The sequence below is a fragment of the Haliotis rufescens genome, unplaced genomic scaffold, assembly GCF_023055435.1.
Source record: "Haliotis rufescens isolate VD_foot unplaced genomic scaffold, xgHalRufe1.0.p SCAF_39, whole genome shotgun sequence".
In the NCBI taxonomy this organism is placed as follows: Eukaryota; Metazoa; Mollusca; class Gastropoda; order Lepetellida; family Haliotidae; genus Haliotis; species Haliotis rufescens.
Genome location: NW_025964101.1, coordinates 2,630,104 through 2,655,126, shown reverse-complemented (window position 1 = coordinate 2,655,126; position 25,023 = coordinate 2,630,104). Strand labels below are relative to the sequence as shown.

Genomic DNA, 25,023 nt, shown 5'->3' with positions numbered 1-25,023 from the left:
TACAAGTATAGTGATACATATCAGATACGTATCAGATCGCACAGTTGGTGTATCATCCTAGCCCAACTGAATATCGTTCTTTTATGATGAATATCCTGGAACCATTCATTGCAATAGCTTCATTTCTGAAGGATTTCCAAGGATTCAATACTAAAAATAGTCATCAAATCATATTACACTCATGTGCAATTCGTTTTGTTTGCTTGTTTGTTGTTTAAGGCCGCACTCCGCAAGACTCCACATGATACAGAAGACTCCTCATGACAAAGGTGAGGTGAAGTGAAATGGGGTTTAACGTCGCGTCCAAGATTATTGCACTTATATAGCGACGTTCATGACAAAGAAAACTCTTCATCATAGACTAGTAGTACAGAGGACCCATCTTTCACAATACCCAACTGGAGAAACATGTGTGAAGCATATTCACATTCCTCTCCATAATGACAGCGAGACTACTCCCTCCACACTCCATGTACACCTTCTCCACACTCCATGTACACCTTCTCTACACTCCCTCCACTCTCCTCCTACACTCCCCCTCCCTGCTCCTCCTCCTACACTCCCTCCACTCTCCTCCTACACTCCCTCCGGACTCCGTGTACACCTTCTCTACACTCCCTCCACTCTCCTCCTACACTCCCCCTCCCTGCTCCTCCTCCTACACTCCCTCCACTCTCCTCCTACACTCCCTCCGGACTCCGTGTACACCTTCTCTACACTCCCTCCACTCTCCTCCTACACTCCCCCTCCCTGCTCCTCCTCCTACACTCCCTCCACTCTCCTCCTACACTCCCTCCACTCTCCTCCTACACTCCCTCCACTCTCCGTGTACACCTTCTCTACACTCCCTCCACTCTCCTCCTACACTCCCTCCACTCTCCGTGTACACCTTCTCTACACTCCCTCCACTCTCCTCCTACACTCCCTCCACTCTCCGTGTACACCTTCTCTACACTCCCTCCACTCTCCTCCTACACTCCCTCCACTCTCCGTGTACACCTTCTCTACACTCCCTCCACTCTCCTCCTACACTCCCTCCACTCTCCGTGTACACCTTCTCTACACTCCCTCCACTCTCCTCCTACACTCCCTCCACACTCCGTGTACACCTTCTCTACACTCCCTCCACTCTCCTCCTACACTCCCTCCACTCTCCGTGTACACCTTCTCTACACTCCCTCCACTCTCCTCCTACACTCCCTCCACTCTCCGTGTACACCTTCTCTACACTCCCTCCACTCTCCTCCTACACTCCCTCCACTCTCCGTGTACACCTTCTCTACACTCCCTCCACTCTCCTCCTACACTCCCTCCACTCTCCGTGTACACCTTCTCTACACTCCCTCCACTCTCCTCCTACACTCCCTCCACTCTCCTCCTACACTCCCCCTCCCTGCTCCTACACTCCCTCCACTCTCCGTGTACACCTTCTCTACACTCCCTCCACTCTCCTCCTACACTCCCCCTCCCTGCTCCTCCTCCTACACTCCCTCCACACTCCGTGTACACCTTCTCTACGGTCCCTCCACTCTCCTCCTACACTCCCCCTCCCTGCTCCTCCTCCTACACTCCCTCCACTCTCCTCCTACACTCCCTCCACTCTCCTCCTACACTCCCTCCACTCTCCTCCTACACTCCCTCCACTCTCCTCCTACACTCCCTCCACGCTCCTCCTACACTCCCTCCACTCTCCTCCTACGCTCCCCCTCCCTGCTCCTCCTCCTACACTCCCTCCACGCTCCTCCTACACTCCCTCCACGCTCCTCCTACACTCCCTCCACTCTCCTCCTACACTCCCCCTCCCTGCTCCTCCTCCTACACTCCCTCCACGCTCCTCCTACACTCCCTCCACGCTCCTCCTACACTCCCTCCACTCTCCTCCTACACTCCCCCTCCCTGCTCCTCCTCCTACACTCCCTCCACGCTCCTCCTACACTCCCTCTACTCTCCCCCTCCATACTCATGTACCTCATACCTCATGTACTCACCTGTATTGTGCCCCGGAGTCACACAGGTATATTTGGTCAGAGGTGATCGGCTTGTTACTCTCTGCTGAAGGTCTGAAATGTAACAGGTATTTAATCTTAGTGCATTCTTACATTCAGCACTGGACCCTCCATGTCCAACCACGCAGACAATACCTACAATACCTACAAGTCTCCACCTAGAAGTAACCCTGTTGTAAACACAGGTCAATCTTCCAACTTACTTGTAGTGTATGATAGCTGCGTCAGTCCAACTTACTTGTAGTGTATGATAGCTGCGTCAGTCCCTCCAACTTACTTGTAGTGTATGATAGCTGCATCAGTCCCTCCAACTTCCTTGTAGTGTATGATAGCTGCATCAGTCCCTCCAACTTACTTGTAGTGTATGATAGATGTGTCAGTCCCTCCAACTTACTTGTAGTGTATGATAGCTGCGTCAGTCCCTCCAACTTACTTGTAGTGTATGATAGCTGTGTCAGTCCCTCCAACTTACTTGTAGTGTATGATAGCTGCATCAGTCCCTCCAACTTACTTGTAGTGTATGATAGCTGCGTCAGTCCCTCCAACTTACTTGTAGTGTATGATAGCTGTGTCAGTCCCTCCAACTTACTTGTAGTGTATGATAGCTGCGTCAGTCCCTCCAACTTCCTTGTAGTGTATAATAGCTGCGTCAGTCCCTCCAACTTACTTGTAGTGTATGATAGCTGCGTCAGTCCCTCCAACTTACTTGTAGTGTATGATAGCTGCGTCAGTCCCTCCAACTTACTTGTAGTGTATGATAGCTGCGTCAGTCCCTCCAACTTACTTGTAGTGTATGATAGCTGCATCAGTCCCTCCAACTTACTTGTAGTGTATGATAGCTGCGTCAGTCCCTCCAACTTACTTGTAGTGTATGATAGCTGTGTCAGTCCCTCCAACTTACTTGTAGTGTATGATAGCTGCGTCAGTCCCTCCAACTTCCTTGTAGTGTATAATAGCTGCGTCAGTCCCTCCAACTTACTTGTAGTGTATGATAGCTGCGTCAGTCCCTCCAACTTACTTGTAGTGTATGATAGCTGCGTCAGTCCCTCCAACTTACTTGTAGTGTATGATAGCTGCGTCAGTCCCTCCAACTTACTTGTAGTGCATGATAGCTGCATCAGTCCCTCCAACTTACTTGTAGTGTATGATAGCTGCGTCAGTCCCTCCAACTTACTTGTAGTGTATGATAGCTGCGTCAGTCCCTCCAACTTACTTGTAGTGTATGATAGCTGCGTCAGTCCCTCCAACTTACTTGTAGTGCATGATAGCTGCATCAGTCCCTCCAACTTACTTGTAGTGTATGATAGCTGCATCAGTCCCTCCAACTTACTTGTAGTGTATGATAGATGTGTCAGTCCCTCCAACTTACTTGTAGTGTATGATAGCTGTGTCAGTCCCTCCAACTTACTTGTAGTGTATGATAGCTGCGTCAGTCCCTTCAACTTACTTGTAGTGTATGATAGTTGCATCAGTCCCTACAACTTACTTGTAGTGTATGATAGCTGCGTCAGTCCCTCCAACTTACTTGTAGTGTATGATAGCTGCGTCAGTCCCTCCAACTTACTTGTAGTGTATGATAGTTGCATCAGTCCCTCCAACTTACTTGTAGTGTATGATAGCTGCATCAGTCCCTCCAACTTACTTGTAGTGTATGATAGCTGCATCAGTCCCTCCAACTTACTTGTAGTGTATGATAGATGTGTCAGTCCCTCCAACTTACTTGTAGTGTATGATAGCTGCGTCAGTCCCTCCAACTTACTTGTAGTGTATGATAGCTGCATCAGTCCCTCCAATTTACTTGTAGTGTATGATAGCTGCGTCAGTCCCTCCAACTTACTTGTAGTGTATGATAGATGTGTCAGTCCCTCCAACTTACTTGTAGTGTATGATAGCTGCGTCAGTCCCTCCAACTTACTTGTAGTGTATGATAGCTGCGTCAGTCCCTCCAACTTACTTGTAGTGTATGATAGCTGCATCAGTCCCTCCAACTTACTTGTAGTGTATGATAGCTGCGTCAGTCCCTCCAACTTACTTGTAGTGTATGATAGCTGCGTCAGTCCCTCCAACTTACTTGTAGTGTATGATAGCTGCATCAGTCCCTCCAACTTACTTGTAGTGTATGATAGCTGCGTCAGTCCCTCCAACTTACTTGTAGTGTATGATAGCTGCATCAGTCCCTCCAACATACTTGTAGTGTATAATAGCTGCATCAGTCCAACTTACTTGTAGTGTATGATAGCTGCATCAGTCCAACTTACTTGTAGTGTATGATAGCTGCGTCAGTCCCTCCAACTTACTTGTAGTGTATGATAGTTGCGTCAGTCCCTCTAACTTACTTGTAGTGTATGATAGCTGCATCAGTCCCTCCAACTTATTTGTAGTGTATGATAGCTGCATCAATCCCTCCAACTTACTTGTAGTGTATGATAGCTGCGTCAGTCCCTCCAACTTACTTGTAGTGTATGATAGTTGCATCAGTCCCTCCAACTTACTTGTAGTGTATGATAGCTGCGTCAGTCCCTCCAACTTACTTGTAGTGTATGATAGCTGTGTTAGTCCCTCCAACTTACTTGTAGTGTATGATAGCTGTGTTAGTCCCTCCAACTTACTTGTAGTGTATGATAGATGTGTCAGTCCCTCCAACTTACTTGTAGTGTATGATAGCTGTGTCAGTCCCTCCAACTTACTTGTAGTGTATGATAGCTGCGTCAGTCCCTCCAACTTACTTGTAGTGTATGATAGCTGCGTCAGTCCCTCCAACTTACTTGTAGTGTATGATAGCTGCATCAGTCCCTCCAACTTACTTGTAGTGTATGATAGCTGCGTCAGTCCCTCCAACTTACTTGTAGTGTATGATAGCTGCGTCAGTCCCTCCAACTTACTTGTAGTGTATGATAGCTGCGTCAGTCCCTCCAACTTACTTGTAGTGTATGATAGTTGCATCAGTCCCTCCAACTTACTTGTAGTGTATGATAGCTGCGTCAGTCCCTCCAACTTACTTGTAGTGTATGATAGCTGCATCAGTCCCTCCAACTTACTTGTAGTGTATGATAGCTGCGTCAGTCCCTCCAACTTACTTGTAGTGTATGATAGCTGCGTCAGTCCCTCCAACTTACTTGTAGTGTATGATAGCTGTGTTAGTCCCTCCAACTTACTTGTAGTGTATGATAGCTGCATCAGTCCCTCCAACTTACTTGTAGTGTATGATAGCTGCGTCAGTCCCTCCAACTTACTTGTAGTGTATAATAGCTGCGTCAGTCCCTCCAACTTACTTGTAGTGTATGATAGCTGCATCAGTCCCTCCAACTTACTTGTAGTGTATGATAGCTGCGTCAGTCCCTCCAACTTACTTGTAGTGTATGATAGCTGCGTCAGTCCCTCCAACTTACTTGTAGTGTATGATAGCTGCATCAGTCCCTCCAACTTACTTGTAGTGTATGATAGCTGTGTCAGTCCCTCCAACTTACTTGTAGTGTATGATAGCTGTGTCAGTCCCTCCAACTTACTTGTAGTGTATGATAGCTGCATCAGTCCCTCCAACTTACTTGTAGTGTATGATAGCTGCGTCAGCCCCTCCAACTTACTTGTAGTGTATGATAGCTGCGTCAGTCCCTCCAACTTACTTGTAGTGTATGATAGCTGCATCAGTCGCTCCAACTTACTTGTAGTGTATGATAGCTGCGTCAGTCCCTCCAACTTACTTGTAGTGTATGATAGCTGCATCAGTCCCTCCAACTTACTTGTAGTGTATGATAGCTGCGTCAGTCCCTCCAACTTACTTGTAGTGTATGATAGCTGCGTCAGTCCCTCCAACTTACTTTTAGTGTATGATAGCTGCATCAGTCGCTCCAACTTACTTGTAGTGTATGATAGCTGTGTTAGTCCCTCCAACTTCCTTGTAGTGTATGATAGCTGCGTCAGTCCCTCCAACTTCCTTGTAGTGTATAATAGCTGCATCAGTCCCTCCAACTTACTTGTAGTGTATGATAGCTGCATCAGTCCCTCCAACTTACTTGTAGTGTATGATAGCTGTGTCAGTCCCTCCAACTTACTTGTAGTGTATGATAGCTGCGGCAGTCCCTCCAACTTACTTGTAGTGTATGATAGCTGCATCAGTCCAACTTACTTGTAGTGTATGATAGCTGCGTCAGTCCCTCCAACTTACTTGAAGTGTATGATAGCTGCGTCAGTCCCTCCAACTTACTTGTAGTGTATGATAGCTGCGTCAGTCCCTCCAACTTACTTGTAGTGTATGATAGCTGCATCGGCTCCTATACTGGATATTGTATCAAAACTGAGACTGACGAAGTCCTCCTGCTGCCTGGAATAAAATAAAAAATAGTAGTTAGGCGAGTGAATGGAGTTATCCCCCTTGAGTGATTTTTCATGGATTCAAGGTATGTTTTTTCAGTGCTTAAGTTTGTTTAGGTTTTACTGCACCAAATCAGAATCAGTCGTTCGACAAGGAGTTTTCGTAGAGAGCCTTCAGTGCACACTGAATCATCTCGCAGCTGTGATTAGATGATTTTGTGTAAGAATATTATTTCTTTGAAATGTACATGTCTTTCTATATTTAGTGCTGACTTTTTCAACATGATGACGTATGCTGAATGGGACCACAGATATTTTCAAGCAAATGATTTGGTGCAGAACTGAGGGTGGTGTGTTTAGCTTCCTGTACACGGAAAAGTAGCTGGCTAAGCTAGTCATTTATTTTGTTTTTACTGCTGCCCTAAGGCCAAACTGTGCACACATATACAGGTCATAGCTGTTGAATGCTAAGTTATTTTTAAAAAGTTACAACGTTTCTATAGAAGCCTATGGGAAAACAATTGATTCTGTGTAACCGTTATGGATAACATTGTTGGTGTGAGTTATTTGGTATATCTGTTGGTGAAGTGCACTGTAAAAGGATACAAGCATTGGCATTTCTTAACATTAAACATATTTACTGAGGCTGAGGCGTATTTGTCCTCACTTAACTTTGTCAATACTTCTGAAAACAGTAACATGGTAAAGGAAGATAATAAAACTGCCCTAACTGTACTGCACTGACAGATCACAATAACAATAAGATCTATAACTTTGTCCAGTTCGTAGTTGTTGTTGAAAAAAACATTTTGATGGATTTTCATGATTATAATGCCATGATAGGAACATTTAGAAATACCTTGTTGTTTTAAGTTGATTCCTTATACAATTTGTGAAAAAAGGTGTGCTCCGAAAAGAAGGTAGTTGTTTGTTTGAAGTTATCTAAATTATTTCAACTGTATTACTTTTAATAAGTAATAATAATAATAGTCCATTTATATTGGTCTGTACTCCATGCATAAGCATGCTCTAAGCGCTTAGACATTATTACCCCAGTCATTGGATCAGTGTGCACTCAACAATCAATCTCAGCTCCCTGGGGAGTATACAACCCAAGCTGCCTGTTAGGCGCAAGAAGGTTAACAACCACATTGCCATCTCATCCTACCAGGTACCCATTCACTGCTGGGTGAACATTTCATAGTGAATCGTGCAAGGAGTCACCATGTGGTACATGTGCTTCAGTGTGGGGCAGGACCGAAGCCCTAGAAACTCTCAGGAACAAAGCTGCCGAACACGGTCACCCATCCAAGGACCCTCCGTAACCGACTTTGCTTAACTTGTGATTTACCTGATTTATGACCTGTGCGCTGTGCATGGGGCCACATGCCACCACTTTTCCAGCATTAAGAATTTACCTTCTGAATCCCTCCAACTTATCGGCCGCTGAAACCTCTGTGACTGTACCGTGGGAGACCTGAAACGATGTAGGTTAGTATAAGGTGTCACAGTTGTTGATCTACTATAATCCTGGGTAAGGAAAATACAACAGACAACATCCTCAATTACCCAGTGTATTATATCTCCCTTCTATTACAAATACTTATGCTCATGCAACCTTCGAAATTGATTAGTGGATCCTTGATCCAACAAGGGAAGCAACTCTGCACAGCATTGCTGAAGTGGGGGTCTAAACTTGATATGAGTGTTTATATACATAAAAAATAATAAGTCTCCCACCCAACATTTATTTAACTATGGATTGAAAATGAAATAAGTAATTTTATTGTGGCCATATCCAGCGTGATCATATCGTGTTTCAGTATGAAGATTATCTTATACTCACATCTTTCTCAAGCCAGTGGAAGAATTCACAGACTGCTACAGCATCCTTGATCTACAACCAACAGTATATAACATTCTGATACAATCAAACCTTTTTGATTGTAATCTCAGAATTAACATGACGAAACACACTGTGAGTTTTCCAGATCCTACACGATCCTAGTCGAGGCCATGTTTGTAATACAGGGCACCTGACATTGAGCTTGGACGTTGACAAGGTTTGACTCAGCTTAAGCCTTATTCAATTAGTTGATTTGGTTCTGCATGGCCAGAGATCGAAATATATATATAAATAGAACTGAACCTTTCAATTAATTTTAACAAATGTTAAAAACATAGGGTTGCACAGAGTAAGATTTCAAACAAAGTCATTTCCCAAAGAAGACACCACATGTGCTACATGTACTTCTAGTGTGGGGCCCTAGAAACTGTCACGAGTCAAGCTGCCCTACACCGTCCCCATCCAACTTCTCCCCCCAACATATTAGCAAATATCGTCATGGACGCTTATTAGAGCGGGGCGCTTATTACGTCGAATACAGTATTTCCTTTTTTTAATCATGAAACCTCTTACAAAGAGACCCAAACCTTCACAGAAGTATTAAATTGCATCCATTGATCCTCCACTGTAAACAGTATCTGCATTTATTGGTTCCTTCACCTTATCACAAACAGTTTACAGTTCAGTGATACATAGTTTAAATTTATTACCTACGAGGGCAAACACATCGGAGTTCATAAAAATCATATGTGCCCTAGGGACATATCACGTAACGAGACAACAGTGTATTGTATCCGTCATCCAGACTGCATTGTTGACGTCATTCGAATTTTATTGTGCGGCGAGGTCGGAATGATGTCAAACTAGAAACGACGTCACAGCTGAAGATTGTTGATGTCATTCAACAAATTGTGGTTCCGCTGCTGTTGCGACTTGCTGTCCTTATAGGTAAACACTAAAATTTGTCTCTGTATGTAGACGTCTTCTGCGGTAATAAATAGAACATTATAGTCGTGTTCATGTCATACTATGTTTAAGACACTCATGCCTAAATTCCGGCTATCACTCGAGAAATAACAGAAATTAGACACTCGTGTCGAAAACATAGTATGACATGAAGACTCATATAATATCCTCTATGTGTCGTGAACACAATGGAATATAAACTTTCAGATCTTTAAATTGTTTTGTCACCAAAAGGTAAAGCTTGAATACACCCATCTTGCCCTAATATCTCACAAATCTGGAGCTTCATCATTTTCAAACATTTCATTTCTTTATTGGGTTAGATGAGATTGAAAAGCAGTAAATGTGTCATGTTGGTCTAGTTTGTTAGTTCAAAATAAGTCAAAATGTAAAACCAAATCTTTAATATATCAATAATTTCCACACAACATCATATGCATCAATTCCACACACAAATATTGGTCAGTAAGCATCAAACACGCAAAACCATAGTGTGGGTTGAATTTTTGTTAAAAACTGCAACAGTTGGAGGGGTACAATTTCATGATCTGTAGATCCAGACCATCTGCTTCCTTTTTCCTCCAATAAACCCAATATTTATAATATTTTGATTATGACAGAATGATAGACTTCAATAATAATAACTTGGGCAGTACTTACATGTGCCCTCCTCATGCCCTGTATCTCCACGTCATTCTTGACAGCTTTGAAGGCAGCGACCGGTGAGGGGGACGTAAGGCGGTTCAGCTGCAACAGGAGGTTCACAGACTAGAGACTTGGCGTCATGACAGTCATAGCTCGTGTGTAAACATACTGGTCCCTGTTGTGAGTCAATTGAGAGTTCAACTCCATGCCTGGTTGGAAAGCATCTGGCACAGCGCAGAGTTGTGATAGTACACAGAGCTCCACAAATTGGCTATCACTGTAAGGAGCTTGGCTAGTTTAAAGGGGAGATAAGCCCAAATTGAACAGGTTGAAGACCACTGTCATTCAACCATGGTGAATAAGAGATACGGTGTCAATAGAAGTAATAAAGCCATGAGGCTCTGCATTCTCGATTATCCATTGTATTAAACCTCCCTCCAAATGACATGCTAAAAATCAACCTACTATACAAACATTCATGATCGAACAAGCTGTACTATAACCTGTACTCAACCCAACTTTGTCAAATACAACACCCCACAACGCCTTCTTGCAGGACTTCCATCCCCTATGTTGGAAAAACATCTTTTCCAGCTGAAGATTCATTGATGACAGTCTTCAGATTTGATTACATATTCTTAGGGTTAGTTCACATTAAGCTGTGGTTTTGAACGTAGACATGTGCTGAACTTGCCTTCAGAGTAGGCATTATGATTGGCTGCTGATTCCAAGCTCATGAGGGAGAGGATTTCCGAGGTAAGTTGGCGATAAGAGACTTGGAGCTGGTGACATCCCATTTCCTTACAAAGCTTATGTTTATAATATTTGTTTAACGTCGTACTCAGCAATATTCCAGCTACATGACGGAGATCTGTAAATAACAGTAATCGAGTCTGGACGAGACAATCCAGTGATTGATATCATGAGCACCAATCCTAGCAATCGGGATACGATGACATGCATCAACCAAGTCAGCGAGCCTGACCACCCGATCCCGTTAGTCGCCTTTTATAACAAGCAGGGGTTGCTGAAGACCGATCCTAACCCAGATCTTCACGGGTTGCAAAACTATTAAAATATGGGTGGTGGGTATATATCATAATAGACTGTAGAGGTAGAGGGTTTGTGTGTGTGCTCTGTATTCTCAAGTGCACACCATACCCAAGAAAATATGTTACATAATAGTACCAGTGAACTGAATTTGGCCAAAATAACAGTTGCCAATTCAGATCAGAACATTTAGAGACACTATTACTGTGATTATACAAGCAACGAACATCAAACAGAAACGTATGGTAATTCTTACCTTAGGAATAAGACTGACCAAGGCATAACTTGACTTTTCACTGATCTACAATCAAATATTCACACATTGTCAACAGTTACACCCAGAAACAAACCGTATACAGTGGTGTATGGAGTCTGTTCCGAAAACCTTTCCAATGCTTTCCAATATTTTTCCAATGAATACCAATATTTTTCAAATGCTTACCCATATTTTTCAAATGCGTACCCATATTTTTCAAATTATACCAATATTTTTCAAATACCTACCCATATATAGCTTATGCTCACCCATATTTTCCCAATGAATATCAATATTTTTTAAATGCTTACCCATATTTTCAAATGCTTACCCATATTTTTTAATGAATATCAATATTTTTCAAATGCTTACCCATATTATCTTATGCTCACCCACATTTTTCCAATGAATACCAATATTTTTCATATGCTTACCCATATTTTTCAAATGCTTACCCATATTTTTCCATCACAAGTCTCAGCCAGACAGGCAACAAAACTCTTCATATCTTCATACGGGTGTATCTCGACGCTGAGACTCCCATCTGAGTTGACCGCCCCCTTCAGCTCCAGGTGCTGAGTGACTGCTTTGTCCACCTTGCTCTCGTCAATAAATAAACTGCAGGCAGGAGAGACAAGGGATATTGTGTGAAAAGATTTCACATGGTTCATACACAACTTGAGGCAAAATAAGACCTTTTAATGCTTTTTCAAAGCAGTGATCACACTTTCTTAAACACCTTATATCCTAGTGCTAAAACATCTTAGTTCCTACAGAATCACCACATATGCAGGTGCAAAAACATCTTATATGCTAGCGCTAAATAACCAGATACCCTCATGCAAAAAGCACCTAAATCTCCTTAAATCCTGGTGCTGAAACACCTTCTATATCATAGTGCGAAAACCAATTTATGACCTAGTGCTAAAACCACCATACATCCAAGTGCTAAAACATCTTATAAGCCTAGTGCTAAAACACCTAATATCCTAGTGCTAAAACACCTTAAATATTAGTGCTAAAACCACCAAATATCCAAGTGCTAAAACACCATATATCCTAGTGCTAAAACCACCATATATCTTAGTGCTAAAACAACTTATATCCTAGTGCTAAAACACCATATATCCTAGTGCTAAAACCACCATTATCCTAGTGCTAAAATACCTTAAATTATAGTGCTAAAACACCTTATATCCTAGTGCTAAAACCACCATATATCTTAGTGCTAAAACACCTTATATCCTAGTGCTAAAACACCTTAAATTATAGTGCTAAAACCACCATATATCCTAGTGCTAAAACCACCATATATCCTTGTGCTAAAACACCTGATATCCTAGTGCTAAAACACCTTAAATTATAGTGCTAAAACAACAAAATATCCAAGTGCTAAAACATCATATATGCTAGTGCTAAAACCACCATATATCTTAGTGGTAAAACACCTTATATCCTAGTGCTAAAACACCATATATCCTAGTCCTAAAACCATCATATATCTTATTGCTAAAACACCTTATATCCTAGTGCTAAAACACCTTATATTCTAGTGCTAAAACCACCATATATCTTAGCGCTAAAACACCTTATATCCTAGTGCTAAAACACCTTAAATTATAGTGCTAAAACCACCATATATCCTGGTGCTAAAACCACCATATATCCTTGTGCTAAAACACCTTATATCCTAGTGCTTAAACACCTTATATCCTTGTGCTAAAACACCTTAAATTAAAGTGCTAAAACCACCAAATATCCAAGTACTAAAACACCTTATATCCTAGTGCTATAACCTCCTTATATCCTAGTGCTAAAACACGTTAAATTTTAGTGCTAAAACCACTTTATATCCTAGTGCTATAACCACCTTATATCCTAGTGCTAAAAACACCTATAAATTTTAGTGCTAAAATCACTCCAAGAGGTAAATCCCCTTATATCCTAGTGCTAGTCCTTAAATCAGTAAACAATCTGTGAACTTACTACACTCCATCGAAGGTTATGACTGAGTAGGAGAAGAACACTGGGTTGTACTGGATGTCGGATCCTCGGAGGTTGAACAGCCCTGTTGAGATATAACATGAGTGTGAAACACCGGGGGAAGACTACTGACGCAGTAGTTGTATCAGAAAGCATTTCTCCAAGACCGAGTGAGTGATTTGGGTTTCATGATGCTTTAATGACAATGTGTCAGCTTGATGGGGGTGAAATCCTAAGGTAGTGCATGTCGTACACATTCCCCCCTTTGGTACCACCCATGAGCATGGCGTTGATCAACCCTGGATCATAGCTGGGGCGAGTCCTCATGGTGCAAGACTTTCCAGTTCTAGTTGTGAGATATGGCACAAAAGGCGCACTCTCTTCATGAGATTTGAGTGGACAGCTATTGTTAGTATCAAGTCATTCGATCCAAACTCCAAACAAAGTATAATGGGAAATGGATCCAGGATATTATCATAATAGAGATATAGAGATACAGTGGTCCCTCGCTACAAAGCTACCAATGGGGTCCAAATAATTGGTGGGCATTATAGACGATGAGCCGTTTAACTGAGGCCGAGGTGGGGGAGCGCGCTCGGCCAATCTCACGATCTTCGCCTTGTCTCGCACATTGCAATGATACAAGTTGTTTACCGTTCATAGTGTAAAAATATAAATCCATTATGTTTTTGCTGTTTGTTATTATTTACAAGCCTTAACTGTCACATTCAATGTGAATGTAGTCTACTTACATGAAAATATCGATCGATAATGGTAGTAACAGACGCTACGAGTGAAGAGCCAATCACCATTCATTACACAAGTACAGAGTGTTTCAGTGGCATTGATTGGTCATGTTGCTTAAAATACGGAAAACAAGAGTTTTGACCAGCACTATCCGCATTCAAACACATTCATACAAATATAAGATACTCATTCAAGCCAGATTAATTGGTTTGATACGGTTACTTGATCCGAATCAAAAGGAATGACCGCCGTGTTGTGATATATAGAGATGGGGAGATAATACCCTGGATACGGGAGGATGGTGTACTAGCAGCTGATGGAGAAGAACCACCTCAGGCTACAGTCACATATATATCTAAAAAAACCTCAAATCATCACTTATGATGTGCTGCAAAAACTCTTTATCATGTACAATCATGTGTTATAGTCATATACAAGGTACATGGTACATTCATAAAAAGCATGACACCCATTTCTCATTATAATATACATAATGCTGAGTGAGCAAATGTAGTTTAACGCTGCAGTCTGCACTCTTCAAGCCTGTAAATCATTGAATCTGGACAAGCCCAACCAGTGACTGAAAGCATGAGCATGGATCTACGCCATTAGGGTACGATGACATGCTATCATCCAGAGGCGTGTTCAGGAGGTCGGGTGCTCGGGATATTACGCGAGCGCGCGCTGTTAAACACAGCTAACTACGCGAGCGCACGCATGCACTCGCCATCGAGCCTGAGAGGTAGTTCGCCTCGTAATCCAAGATGGCGTTGCACATTGAACAAATGTTTGCCTTTGACGAGAATGGAACCGATGTCAATAGAACAATCTCTAAGACTACATCTACCATCAAAAAGTTATTTTTGCATTTTCAATATATTGACCCGTGATGATCAGGGAAGACAATAGGTCTTCCGCAACCCATATGTTTGCCGTAAGGATCGAGTGATAAGACTCGCTGACTTGGGTCATGCATGTCATCGTATCCCCATTTCACAGACCGATGCTCATGTCGATTGCTGGATTGTCTGGTCCAGCACAGGGACATGTAACTAATAATAAAAATAAACACTTTGTTATCATGAACATCAAAGTATGAACCTATCAAACTTGTGATGAAATTAAATGTGTGAACCTATGACACTTGAGGACAGGGCTGTTTGGATCCCCGACGACGCCATTTTGGATGCTGTGCCATCAGAGCGAGTACGCACCTCCCGTTCAGAAAGGCGTGATACTGCCTCACTGTACTCTCGTGCGGTCCCTCGCCCTCCTGAACACGCCTCAGCTCACGAAACATGCCCACCCACCTCCACTTCAATAGACTCATTCGATAAGCATGTGGTACTAAGGACATATTCTGACTTGGAAACCTGCAAGTTATTTTATACAAGGAAAGAGACTAAAATTCAGAACATATTGACCCAAATAGGAGACAAGATGGTGGTACCCACATGCGATCTCGTCGAGGGCTGTGATTGCGATGGCGGTGGCCTGCTTGCTGTGGAGCTTCTCCCTCACCCGCTTCACCTTCTCCTGCCACGTCTGACCTGCAACAGCGTTAACGTTAACACTCAGTGTAGTCTCTAAACAACAGCTTCTTGTATATTCCTGAGCGAGCACCAGAAGGGGGTTGTTTGGGGTTGGGGGTGGGTTTGTGGGGTCCCTATATAACATTTACCTGTATATTCCTGAGCCAGCACCAGGAGAGGGTTGTTGGGTGTAGGGGTTGGGGGTTGGGGCCTCTATACGGTGTTGGGGCAGGGGGTGGGGGTCGCTATACAACAGTTACCTGTATATTCCTGCGCCAGCACCAGGAGAGGGTTGTTTGGGGGTGGGTGTGGGGGATGGGGTCTCTACAACAGCTTTCTGTATATTCCTGAGCCAGCACCAGGAGGGGGTTGTTGGGGGTGAGGGTGGGGTCTCTATACAACAGCTTCCTGTATATTCCTGAGCCAGCATCAGGAGGGGGTTGTTGGGGGGGTTGGGGTCTCTATACAACAGTTACCTGTATATTCCTGAGCCAGCACCAGGAGGGGGTTGTTGGGGGTGAGGGTGGGGTCTCTATACAACAGCTTCCTGTATATTCCTGAGCCAGCACCAGGAGGGGGTTGTTGGGGGGGGTTGGTGGTTGGGGTCTCTATACGGTGTTGGGGTGGGGGTGGGGGGTCTCTATACTACAGTTACCTGTATATTCCTGCGCCAGCACCAGGAGGGGGTTGTTGGGGGGTGGGGGTCTCTATACAACAGTTACCTGTATATTCCTGCGCCAGCACCAGGAGGGGGTTGTTGGGGGGTGGGGGTCTATCTTCCCACACCATGTCCACCAAGTTCTGTGACACCTGCACCAGGCTGTGACCATTAGACTTCAACTCTTTTGCCAATGGCTTCCACTGCTCTGAAATAACACAAGACAAGTGACATTTCCAGATCATGTTTGCACTTCAGGAATATGCCACTCTCTGAAGGAGCATTACCCTTGGGAAGTTGACAGTCCAAGAAAGTAGGATTCAACAGTCAAATACCAAAGGATAATACTTGCTTTAATTCAGAGTTTCACAAGAGGTGAGGTGAGGAGAGGTTTAGTGTTGCATTCAAGATTATTGCATTTATATAGCGATGTGTATGTGTGTCAATTCTTACCTTAAATGTATTCTTTAATAAATGTTACACCAAACACTAATTATTAGTGAAAATGAGTAGTGAAAACATAAATATTTTCATCCACTGTGCCATACTTGACACTGCATACTATAAATTGTTAGTGTGCCAGGTATTTGACCATCCTGTCTATGAAAAAGATGGCTTTCGTACCACTGATAAGAGCACATGATAGGTATCGGATCGTGTGCAAGCAATCATGATATGTATCAGATAGCACGGTTGGAGTATCTTCGCAGCCCTAGATACCATGTCACAGTTTAAAATGAATACCCCACTCAGACACAGTATACTGACTCTGAGCAAACCAGTCTTTGTTTTATTCCCTTAATGCCGAGCGCCAGGCAGGGTAACAACAAGTGCCATCTTTTAACGTCTCTTGGTATCAGTTGGCCAGGGTTCGAACTCCCAACCGTCAGCTTTCCAGGCAAACACTCTATCCACTAGGCCACGGAGGCAGTACACAGGTGACCAGCCACACACTGTAAATACTTACCTACAGAAAACAGAAAGGGGTCGACACCAACTCTCCCTTCAGTCGGCAGCTCCTGAACGAGAATGGATGATGCAGCACAAGTTAAATGAGTGAGAATTTGCTTTGCAGATTCAATTATCATTGAAATATTTGCCATCATTAATTGTTCCATGACATCATAGTATTTCATTGATGTCTGCAGCTGTTTGAGAAAGAGTGAGTGACTTGGGTTTAACACCGCTTTTAAGAGTATTATCAGTTAAATCGCGGCGTGTCAGCTTAATGTGGGAGGAAAGCCCGAAGTGATGCAGGTCTCAGATGTTTACCACTTCGGTGAAACCCACAAGCATGGGTATGGTGCTGACAAACCTAGAAACATAATCGGGGCGAACCGGGATTCGAACCCACAATCATAGGTGCCTGGCATGCAACTCTGCACAGTGAATCGCGGCGCCTTAGATGACTGGGCCACCCGTGCCCCCATTAGTGAAAGACAGTGCCATGGAAAAGTACAAAGAATATAAAAAATGTTGATAAACCTTATTTGTTTTTTCAGATGAGTGCGTCTTATCAAGAACACACAATGTTTATGGTTCACACAAGTGGCATCTTAGCTTCGGCATCTTAGCGTCTCCATGGCTGCACCCTCATGATGATTTATATCACAAAACTTGATAATATCTGATAATGTTATAGATTACACATTACCAAGATAACATGTAAATGCAGAGCTCCAGATAAGCTTTTGGTGTTGTGGGTATTTTACCCATGCGTTTTAAAATCATTGGGTATCACTAATTCTATCTGGGTATTCAAATTTCTGTTACCCACTAGTTTTTACACATGTGGGTATTTAAGTTAAATATTTAAAAACACTATTCATCTAGTCCCTACAAACTGGTGTCGTGTGGGTTCGAGAGCTTTACAGGACTCAAAAATACCACGATACTTATACAAGAAAGTGTGATTGCAAATGATCATGATGTAACTGTCATCGTGGAGTTTGACATTGCCATAAAAGGCGACTAACGGGATCGGGTGGTCAGACTCACTGACTTGGTTGATGCATGTCATCGTAGCCCAATTGCGTGGATCAATGCTCATGATGCCAATCACTGGATTCTCTGGTCCACACTCGATTATTTACAGACTGCTGTCATATAGTTGGAATATTGCTGAGTGCAGCGTTAAACAACAAACAAACAGATCCATTTTATATAGCATAATAATCATAAGAAGGGTAACTTCATCCTTTCATCTATTGATGTCTTTACCTTAACTAACCATTCTGCTTGAGTGGGTGTGTCCTTCAAACCTATTGAAACAAAACAGGGATTTTGATATTAGATACATTTAAATCATCACATACCATTTACCATATTGATCATATCATAGCCCTTATAACTGATACCAAACAACACATGCCAAATCCCTTATAACTTATACCATACAACACATGCCATATCCCTTATAACTCATACCATACAACACATGCCATATCCCTTATAACTCATACCATACAACACATGCCATATCCCTTATAACTCATACCATACAACACATGCCATATCCCTTATAACTCATACCATACAACACGTGCCATATCCCTTATAACTCATACCATACAACACATGCCATATCCCTTATAACTCATACCATACAACACATGTCATATCCCTTATAACTCTTACCATACAACACATGCCATATCCCTTATAACTCATACCATACAACACCTGCCATATCCCTTATAACTCATACCATACAACACATGCCATATCCCTTATAACTCATACCATACAACACATGCCATATCCCTTATAACTCATACCATACAACACATGCCATATCCCTTATAACTCATACCATACAACACATGCCATATCCCTTATAACTCATACCATACAACACATGCCATATCCCTTATAACGCATACCATACAACACATGCCATATCCCTTATAACTCATACCATACAACACATGCCATATCCCTTATAACTCATACCATACAACACATGCCATATCCCTTATAACTCATACCATACAACACATGCCATATCCCTTATAACGCATACCATACAACACATGCCATATCCCTTATAACTCATACCATACAACACATGCCATATCCCTTATAACTCATACCATACAACACATGCCATATCCCTTATAACTCATACCATACAACACGTGCCATATCCCTTATAACTCATACCATACAACACATGCCATATCCCTTATAACTCATACCATACAACACATGCCATATCCCTTATAACTCATACCATACAACACATGCCATATCCCTTATAACTCATACCATACAACACATGCCATATCCCTTATAACTCTTACCATACAACACATGCCATATCCCTTATAACTCTTACCATACAACACGTGCCATATCCCTTATAACTCTTACCATACAACACATGCCATATCCCTTATAACTCATACCATAAAACACATGCCATATCCCTTATAACTCATACCATACAACACATGCCATATCCCTTATAACTCATACCATACAACACATGCCATTCCCTTATAACTCATACCATACAACACCTGCCATATCCCTTATAACTCATACCATACAACACATGCCATTCCCTTATAACTCATACCATACAACACATGTCATATCCCTTCAGTTAAATTCACCGATGTCTGTGTAGAAACTTTATGTTTTTAGAATGGTCAATAAAGATTCTTTATCTTGTCTTGTTTGCATTATTATCATCGCCTTGATATTCCACAGATGTGGATGAACCTTGTTTGTGGTGGAAGGTGACACTAGGTCTGTGTAGTACGAGGTCAGCTGGATTACGTCACTCAAGACCGTTAATGCCTAACACAACGGTTATGTGTGATCGCTTACACAAACCATACATGAGAAAACATACAACTTTATGAGAACAACTTATGGATATAGTGCATTTCAATGTAGATTCTTACACCGTTATCATGCTGGATAACGGTGTAAGAATCTACATCAAAACATCGCTATATGCAATAAACCAGAAGTTGTTATCCATTAAGTTGTACGTTACTTACTCACCAACTTTTAGAATGCCAGTTGCCACCAAACAGTTACAAACCACACATGTTTACAAATATGGTGAAAACAACAACCAGGGTCTGGTGCTGAGGATCCTAATCAAGATGAATCTAGGATTCAAACCCATGCACTAAATCTCCATAGGCAACACCTTAGCCCGCAGCACCACCCTGGCCCTACACGAGTGCAACAGAGACTTGTGTGTGCACCATGTATCGGTCACCTGTTTTCATGAGTGTCCAGTTACTGTCCAGCTGTTTCTCGGCCTGGAGGAAATACCGGCCATCAGTCCACAGAGCTGCCTTTGACTCGGTTACTATCGCAGTGCCTGTGCACAACAGAAATGTGTCCTTGTCACAAGTTCCTAAATAGTGATCATAGAGTTTCATTTGCAACCTCGTATTAATCTGTGGATCCAACTCCATATGCAGTTATCACCTGACTTCCTTAAACATGTTAAAACATGCAAAATACTGGTGAAACAATATTATATTCCTGCACTGCCTTTTTTTAATCTTTATACTGGTATTGGCAAATATCATGATCATGATGATCATGATGATACATCAATGAATGATGATAATAACAATAAAAACAATAATAATAATAATAATATAAAAAAAAACTAAAAAAAAAACTGATGCCAAAATATTTTAAATGAATAAATCACCATAAAATATTATGAAGTAACTGAGCATGGCACCTATTATTTAGTCATAAACATGATGTGATATTAGCAGATCTCACGGCAAGTCAAAATACAGCATGATATACATGATGTGATACAGATTTTAAAAAGACATCAAAGAACTTAGAATTCACTTCATCACTACTTGACATTAAATTGTAAAACAGCACTATTAGTGTAATAAGCATTTGCAGACCTGCTCAGGGGCCGATTTTCAGCCCTATGTCCGCAGCAAATATCAGGACAAATTCCCAAATTGGAATTACAAATTCTCCAATTCATGTCATATATTATTAACTAATGTCATGACTTTGTAGAAGTGAGTTGTATTTCACTGAGCAGTTTGAGCAAAATAAAGATTTGTTTTCAAAACTGCCTGCCAAGGGCACTTAGTTTGGAAGGCTTTGGTTCCCTTTCATAGCAGTCAAAATCCTGTAGTATTGATATGCCTTTCTGTATCACAGGGAAAGATAAAAATAAGACAAGATTTATTTAGGACATCTAAGAGGTAGAGGTTTAGCCAATCTGTAGCAAATATCAGTAAACATTACATCATCATAAAAACAAAATATAAATTATATCACATAATATATATCTTTAAATGTTATGGCTGTGTAGTGGTGATAATAGGACCAGAAAAGGCATTTTAAGTCTTAGTTTTACATTATTGCAAAGAATGCAATGATTAACACACATCTTAAATTAAGAAAGTAGCTTTTGAACAAATAATTTTATTTTTCAAAATTGCCTGCCAAAGGCACTTAGCATGGAACCCAAAATAAAATCCTACAAGCAAGTAAGAAAGTAAGCGCCCAGTATGTAGAATCATCACATAAATGTAGTTTTGTCAGGACTTCCAAATTCCACATGTCTATCATGATGTACATATACATGAATAACGTACCTGCAGATCCTGTAAAACCAGAAATATAGGCCCGCCTTGTGTCACAGTCAGCAACATACTCACTCTGTTAACATAAAGTAGGATTCTTCCAATAGTGGTTACATTAGAGCAGTATAATTCAAACAAGCAGCTTGTGAAATGAACTTTTAGTCTACAAAAGCACTGTCCCTCTGCAAGAAACGTTGACTATTTCAGTAAATATTATAAATTGACACAATCTTATCACGATCTATTCCAATGAATACTCCACCATCATGATCATTCTTTTATGAAGTTTAACGATTATTACATTCACATGTTTGAGGGTATGTCACATATTGGCCAGTATTTTCCATCAAATCAACAGTAAACTTAATAACAAAACTTTTACCAATGTGAGCATCATTTCACCACCAGATATTTACACACCTGATGAGCATCACCAGTAGGTATAATGTATGCATGAATGGGTTCATTCACATAACTTATGTTCTTCATCAAAGCTCGAAGCTTTGACAAAATTGCTGTTGTAGTTTTAACAGTCATGATGAAGGACGATACAGTTCAGTCCCTGCAAAGAAATGACAATAATAGTGTTATTAACAATGGCCTCAACTTATGCATGAACACTACAGCAGCTGTTCAGGGATGTGATAATAATTCGTCAAAAATAACCTTTTCAACTATCAATAAAATACTAGCTATTTTTTAAGCTTGTAGGTTTTTCAACTGTTGCGTAATGCACACTGCATATTTATGCAAGCTGATTATGTCAACGGCTACTTGTGAATTCACTCGCTTCAAGCAACAGGTTGGTTTACTATGTATTATTTATCTGGCAGGATGAAAGATCATGTTGGTCTGACATAGCGAGTGTGACCTCTGACCTGTCAAAGCAGGATACGACTGAGCGCTGAGCGACAAGTCAACGGAGAAAATGTCGATCTACTCAGTTCCGTTTCCAATTATTAAATCACTGCTTGACAGACATTAAATCTTGTTTGGAGTGAAACTTGGTTTCGTAGACATTAGCCTACCTGTCGCAAACTTAATGAATTCTATATGCAATTAAAGTAGTTGCGATTATAAATAACAAAGCACATGCCTGACGCCTTGCAAAGCCGGAAGTAGTTTTCACCGGTGAGACAGGAATTTCCAATCCTCCATACATTGTTCTTAGGCTTCGCTGAGAGCACGTGGGTCAACAAATGCAGCGCTACAGAGCTTTCGACATCCTTGACCTTCCCATGAGAGACCGACACAGAGGTTCATTGCTGTTGGTTATGTTTAAATTTCCTGGATAAGTTCTAAATGAACGTGAAGGTATTTATCTGCGTATAGTTATGCGATACCACGTATTCGTATGATCACAAATACGCACAAAAGTAGCCACCGTGTGGGTAGTTCGAGGCGAAACATTAACAGACATTGAAATTCAGGTCAGTGGGCGTGTCACATGATCTCATTGAAACTTAGATTTTACAATGGAACTTGCTCCAAGTGTCGTGGAGAACCTTTCTCTTGCTGGCGATAGTGCCCGAATCCCAGACAAATGTTTCAAAACACTTGTAAGCAAAGCGTGTCAAGGTGTTCTTGACCAAAGACTGAGGGATGCTATCTCTGGTCACCCTGATATGAAAGACGTGGACAAGACTTCATTAAAAGCCGCCTACTCGGGCCTCGTGACTCTCATAATTGAGGCAGCAAAGCAAGACTCCGAGAGTGAGACAATTGGTTCTATACTTGAAGATTGTAAATTTTCAACAGAGAGAATAAACAGCTTCAATACTACATTCCTTGCACAGAAACCTTCGCTTCAAATCTTACTTGGAAGTGTAGGAAATTCCCATCCTCACATCGTTGATATTGACTGGAGGTTGGACTACTACATCAAGAACAATCATCTTGACAAGGTGAATGAGCCAGTGTACCTCATCAGCTTAAAAACTGAACAACCTGGGGACAGTGAATTACAAGAAGTCCAGTTTTCCTGCTCTCTTGAACAACTGCAGGACTTAGTAGGAAAGCTTAAAGATGCAACGAAGTGTTTGGAAAAACTAAGTCAGATATAACCAGCAAGTTTGTGTACGTGGAAACTGAAACATTTAGCACTTGAATGATTACAGGAAGTCTAGTTTCCTTTCAAATTTCAAAATGGAAAAAAGTGAATTAAGGCAAGCTCCATGCTTATGTCAGTGTCTACAAGCCGGGGGTGAACCAGGGTTGAAATATCACTTGACAAATCTCTTGTAAACATTAATCAGGACCAACAAAGTTTACCTTTGAGCAAGTCATACTGACTAGTACTAGAAAATACTAGTACATTTGATGAAATGTCCATCTTTTTGCAGTCGACTGAAAGAAAGTATGGGAAGCGGGTGTTTGCAATATTATGGTATAGAAACCTGTTTGGAAGGCGTGATTTGCTTTTGTAAAACACTGTTCTTGTGAGACAGTAATTCTTCTCATCATGTTTATCATGCTGTAGCAATATCCCCTGTTGACTTCCTGAAAATAGTTTTTTTGTGAATCCCAGAACTTGCTACGTAGCAAAGGGAGAGATGTGAAAGCCAATAGATTAATATTCAATTATTCATACTATGCTTTGTATGCGTCAGAAGTGATTGGGGGTAAGAGTGGGGAGCATGGGTAACACGGTTGTAACACAATTTGCTGCGCAGTGTTGTCTCCCTTGGACGCCCCAGAAACGTATGATCATGGGTTTCACCAAAGTGGTAAACATTTCCAGCATGCATCACTTCGGCTTGCCTCACACCATGATATAACCGGAATACTGTCATACGGTCTTAAACCCAACTCACTCATTCTGAGGTTATTAACGCCGCGATATGACTGGAATACTGTTAAAAGCGGCATTGAACCCAAGTCACTCATTCTGAGGCAATCGTCTGTGGTCACATTGTTCGATACTATTCTAATTGGCACTAAAAATGTTATTGTAAAAATTGTTAACTGAAGAGAAGTTTAAAAATAGCATTGATTTTATTGCATTTTGATTAGATGTACAATTGCATCAAATTATGTTAATGATATACAAATAAATGATCATATACATTGTGATTCTGTAAGTGTGTTGATGTTTTGTGTGTTTTGTTGACCCAATCATTCATGGGCTACTTAACAGTGATTGTGCTTATATTAAGACAAGAGATTTGTAATTGACTTGATCGATAAAGAATTATTGTTCTGCATTCTGATTTTGTTTAATCGCAGTGTGTACTTTTATAGTATGTTATGTAAGGGATTTAATATTGGTACTTTAATACTTTTAATATAAGGGTTATAACAGGACCACTTGACTGTGATGCTCAAGTTCGAACACTGCAACAGGTTTGGGTTGATAGTGTGGGATAGTGATACATAATTTCAGCACATAGGACTTTCCTCACAGATCAAGTTTTCCGGTACATGGACCAG

At 41.5% G+C, this 25,023-nt stretch overlaps 2 protein-coding genes across 4 annotated transcripts in view; one reads left to right on the top strand and one right to left on the bottom strand.

Moving 5' to 3' along the window:
* Nucleotides 1-22,810, bottom strand: part of LOC124147202 (xaa-Pro aminopeptidase 1-like) — a 33,177-nt gene extending 10,367 nt beyond the window's left edge. Inside the window, exons 1-16 of one of the 3 annotated variants that reach the window (XM_048381424.1) lie at nucleotides 22,691-22,810; nucleotides 22,015-22,156; nucleotides 21,607-21,670; nucleotides 20,238-20,342; nucleotides 18,221-18,261; nucleotides 16,968-17,019; nucleotides 16,065-16,208; nucleotides 15,265-15,360; nucleotides 13,067-13,148; nucleotides 11,536-11,698; nucleotides 11,081-11,125; nucleotides 9,790-9,876; nucleotides 8,164-8,214; nucleotides 7,736-7,794; nucleotides 6,250-6,327; nucleotides 1,989-2,060 (exon numbers count right to left, since the gene is read on the bottom strand). In XM_048381424.1, the coding sequence (XP_048237381.1) occupies nucleotides 1,989-2,060; nucleotides 6,250-6,327; nucleotides 7,736-7,794; nucleotides 8,164-8,214; nucleotides 9,790-9,876; nucleotides 11,081-11,125; nucleotides 11,536-11,698; nucleotides 13,067-13,148; nucleotides 15,265-15,360; nucleotides 16,065-16,208; nucleotides 16,968-17,019; nucleotides 18,221-18,261; nucleotides 20,238-20,342; nucleotides 21,607-21,670; nucleotides 22,015-22,131 (1,256 nt within the window). In that variant the 5' untranslated portion in view covers nucleotides 22,132-22,156; nucleotides 22,691-22,810. Of the gene's footprint in view, nucleotides 1-1,988; nucleotides 2,061-6,249; nucleotides 6,328-7,735; nucleotides 7,795-8,163; nucleotides 8,215-9,789; nucleotides 9,877-11,080; nucleotides 11,126-11,535; nucleotides 11,699-13,066; nucleotides 13,149-15,264; nucleotides 15,361-16,064; nucleotides 16,209-16,967; nucleotides 17,020-18,220; nucleotides 18,262-20,237; nucleotides 20,343-21,606; nucleotides 21,671-22,014; nucleotides 22,157-22,260; nucleotides 22,282-22,384; nucleotides 22,504-22,690 lie in introns of those variants that run through there. The other 2 variants (XM_048381425.1, XM_048381426.1) reach the window with 2 other exon arrangements.
* Nucleotides 22,811-22,819: 9 nt separating this feature from the next.
* LOC124147203 (COMM domain-containing protein 3-like) lies at nucleotides 22,820-24,797 on the top strand. Its single transcript, XM_046517838.2, has one exon. The coding sequence runs from the start codon at nucleotides 23,070-23,072 to the stop codon at nucleotides 23,655-23,657; it is 588 nt and encodes a 195-aa protein (XP_046373794.1). The 5' UTR covers nucleotides 22,820-23,069; the 3' UTR covers nucleotides 23,658-24,797.
* Nucleotides 24,798-25,023: the final 226 nt, after the last annotated feature.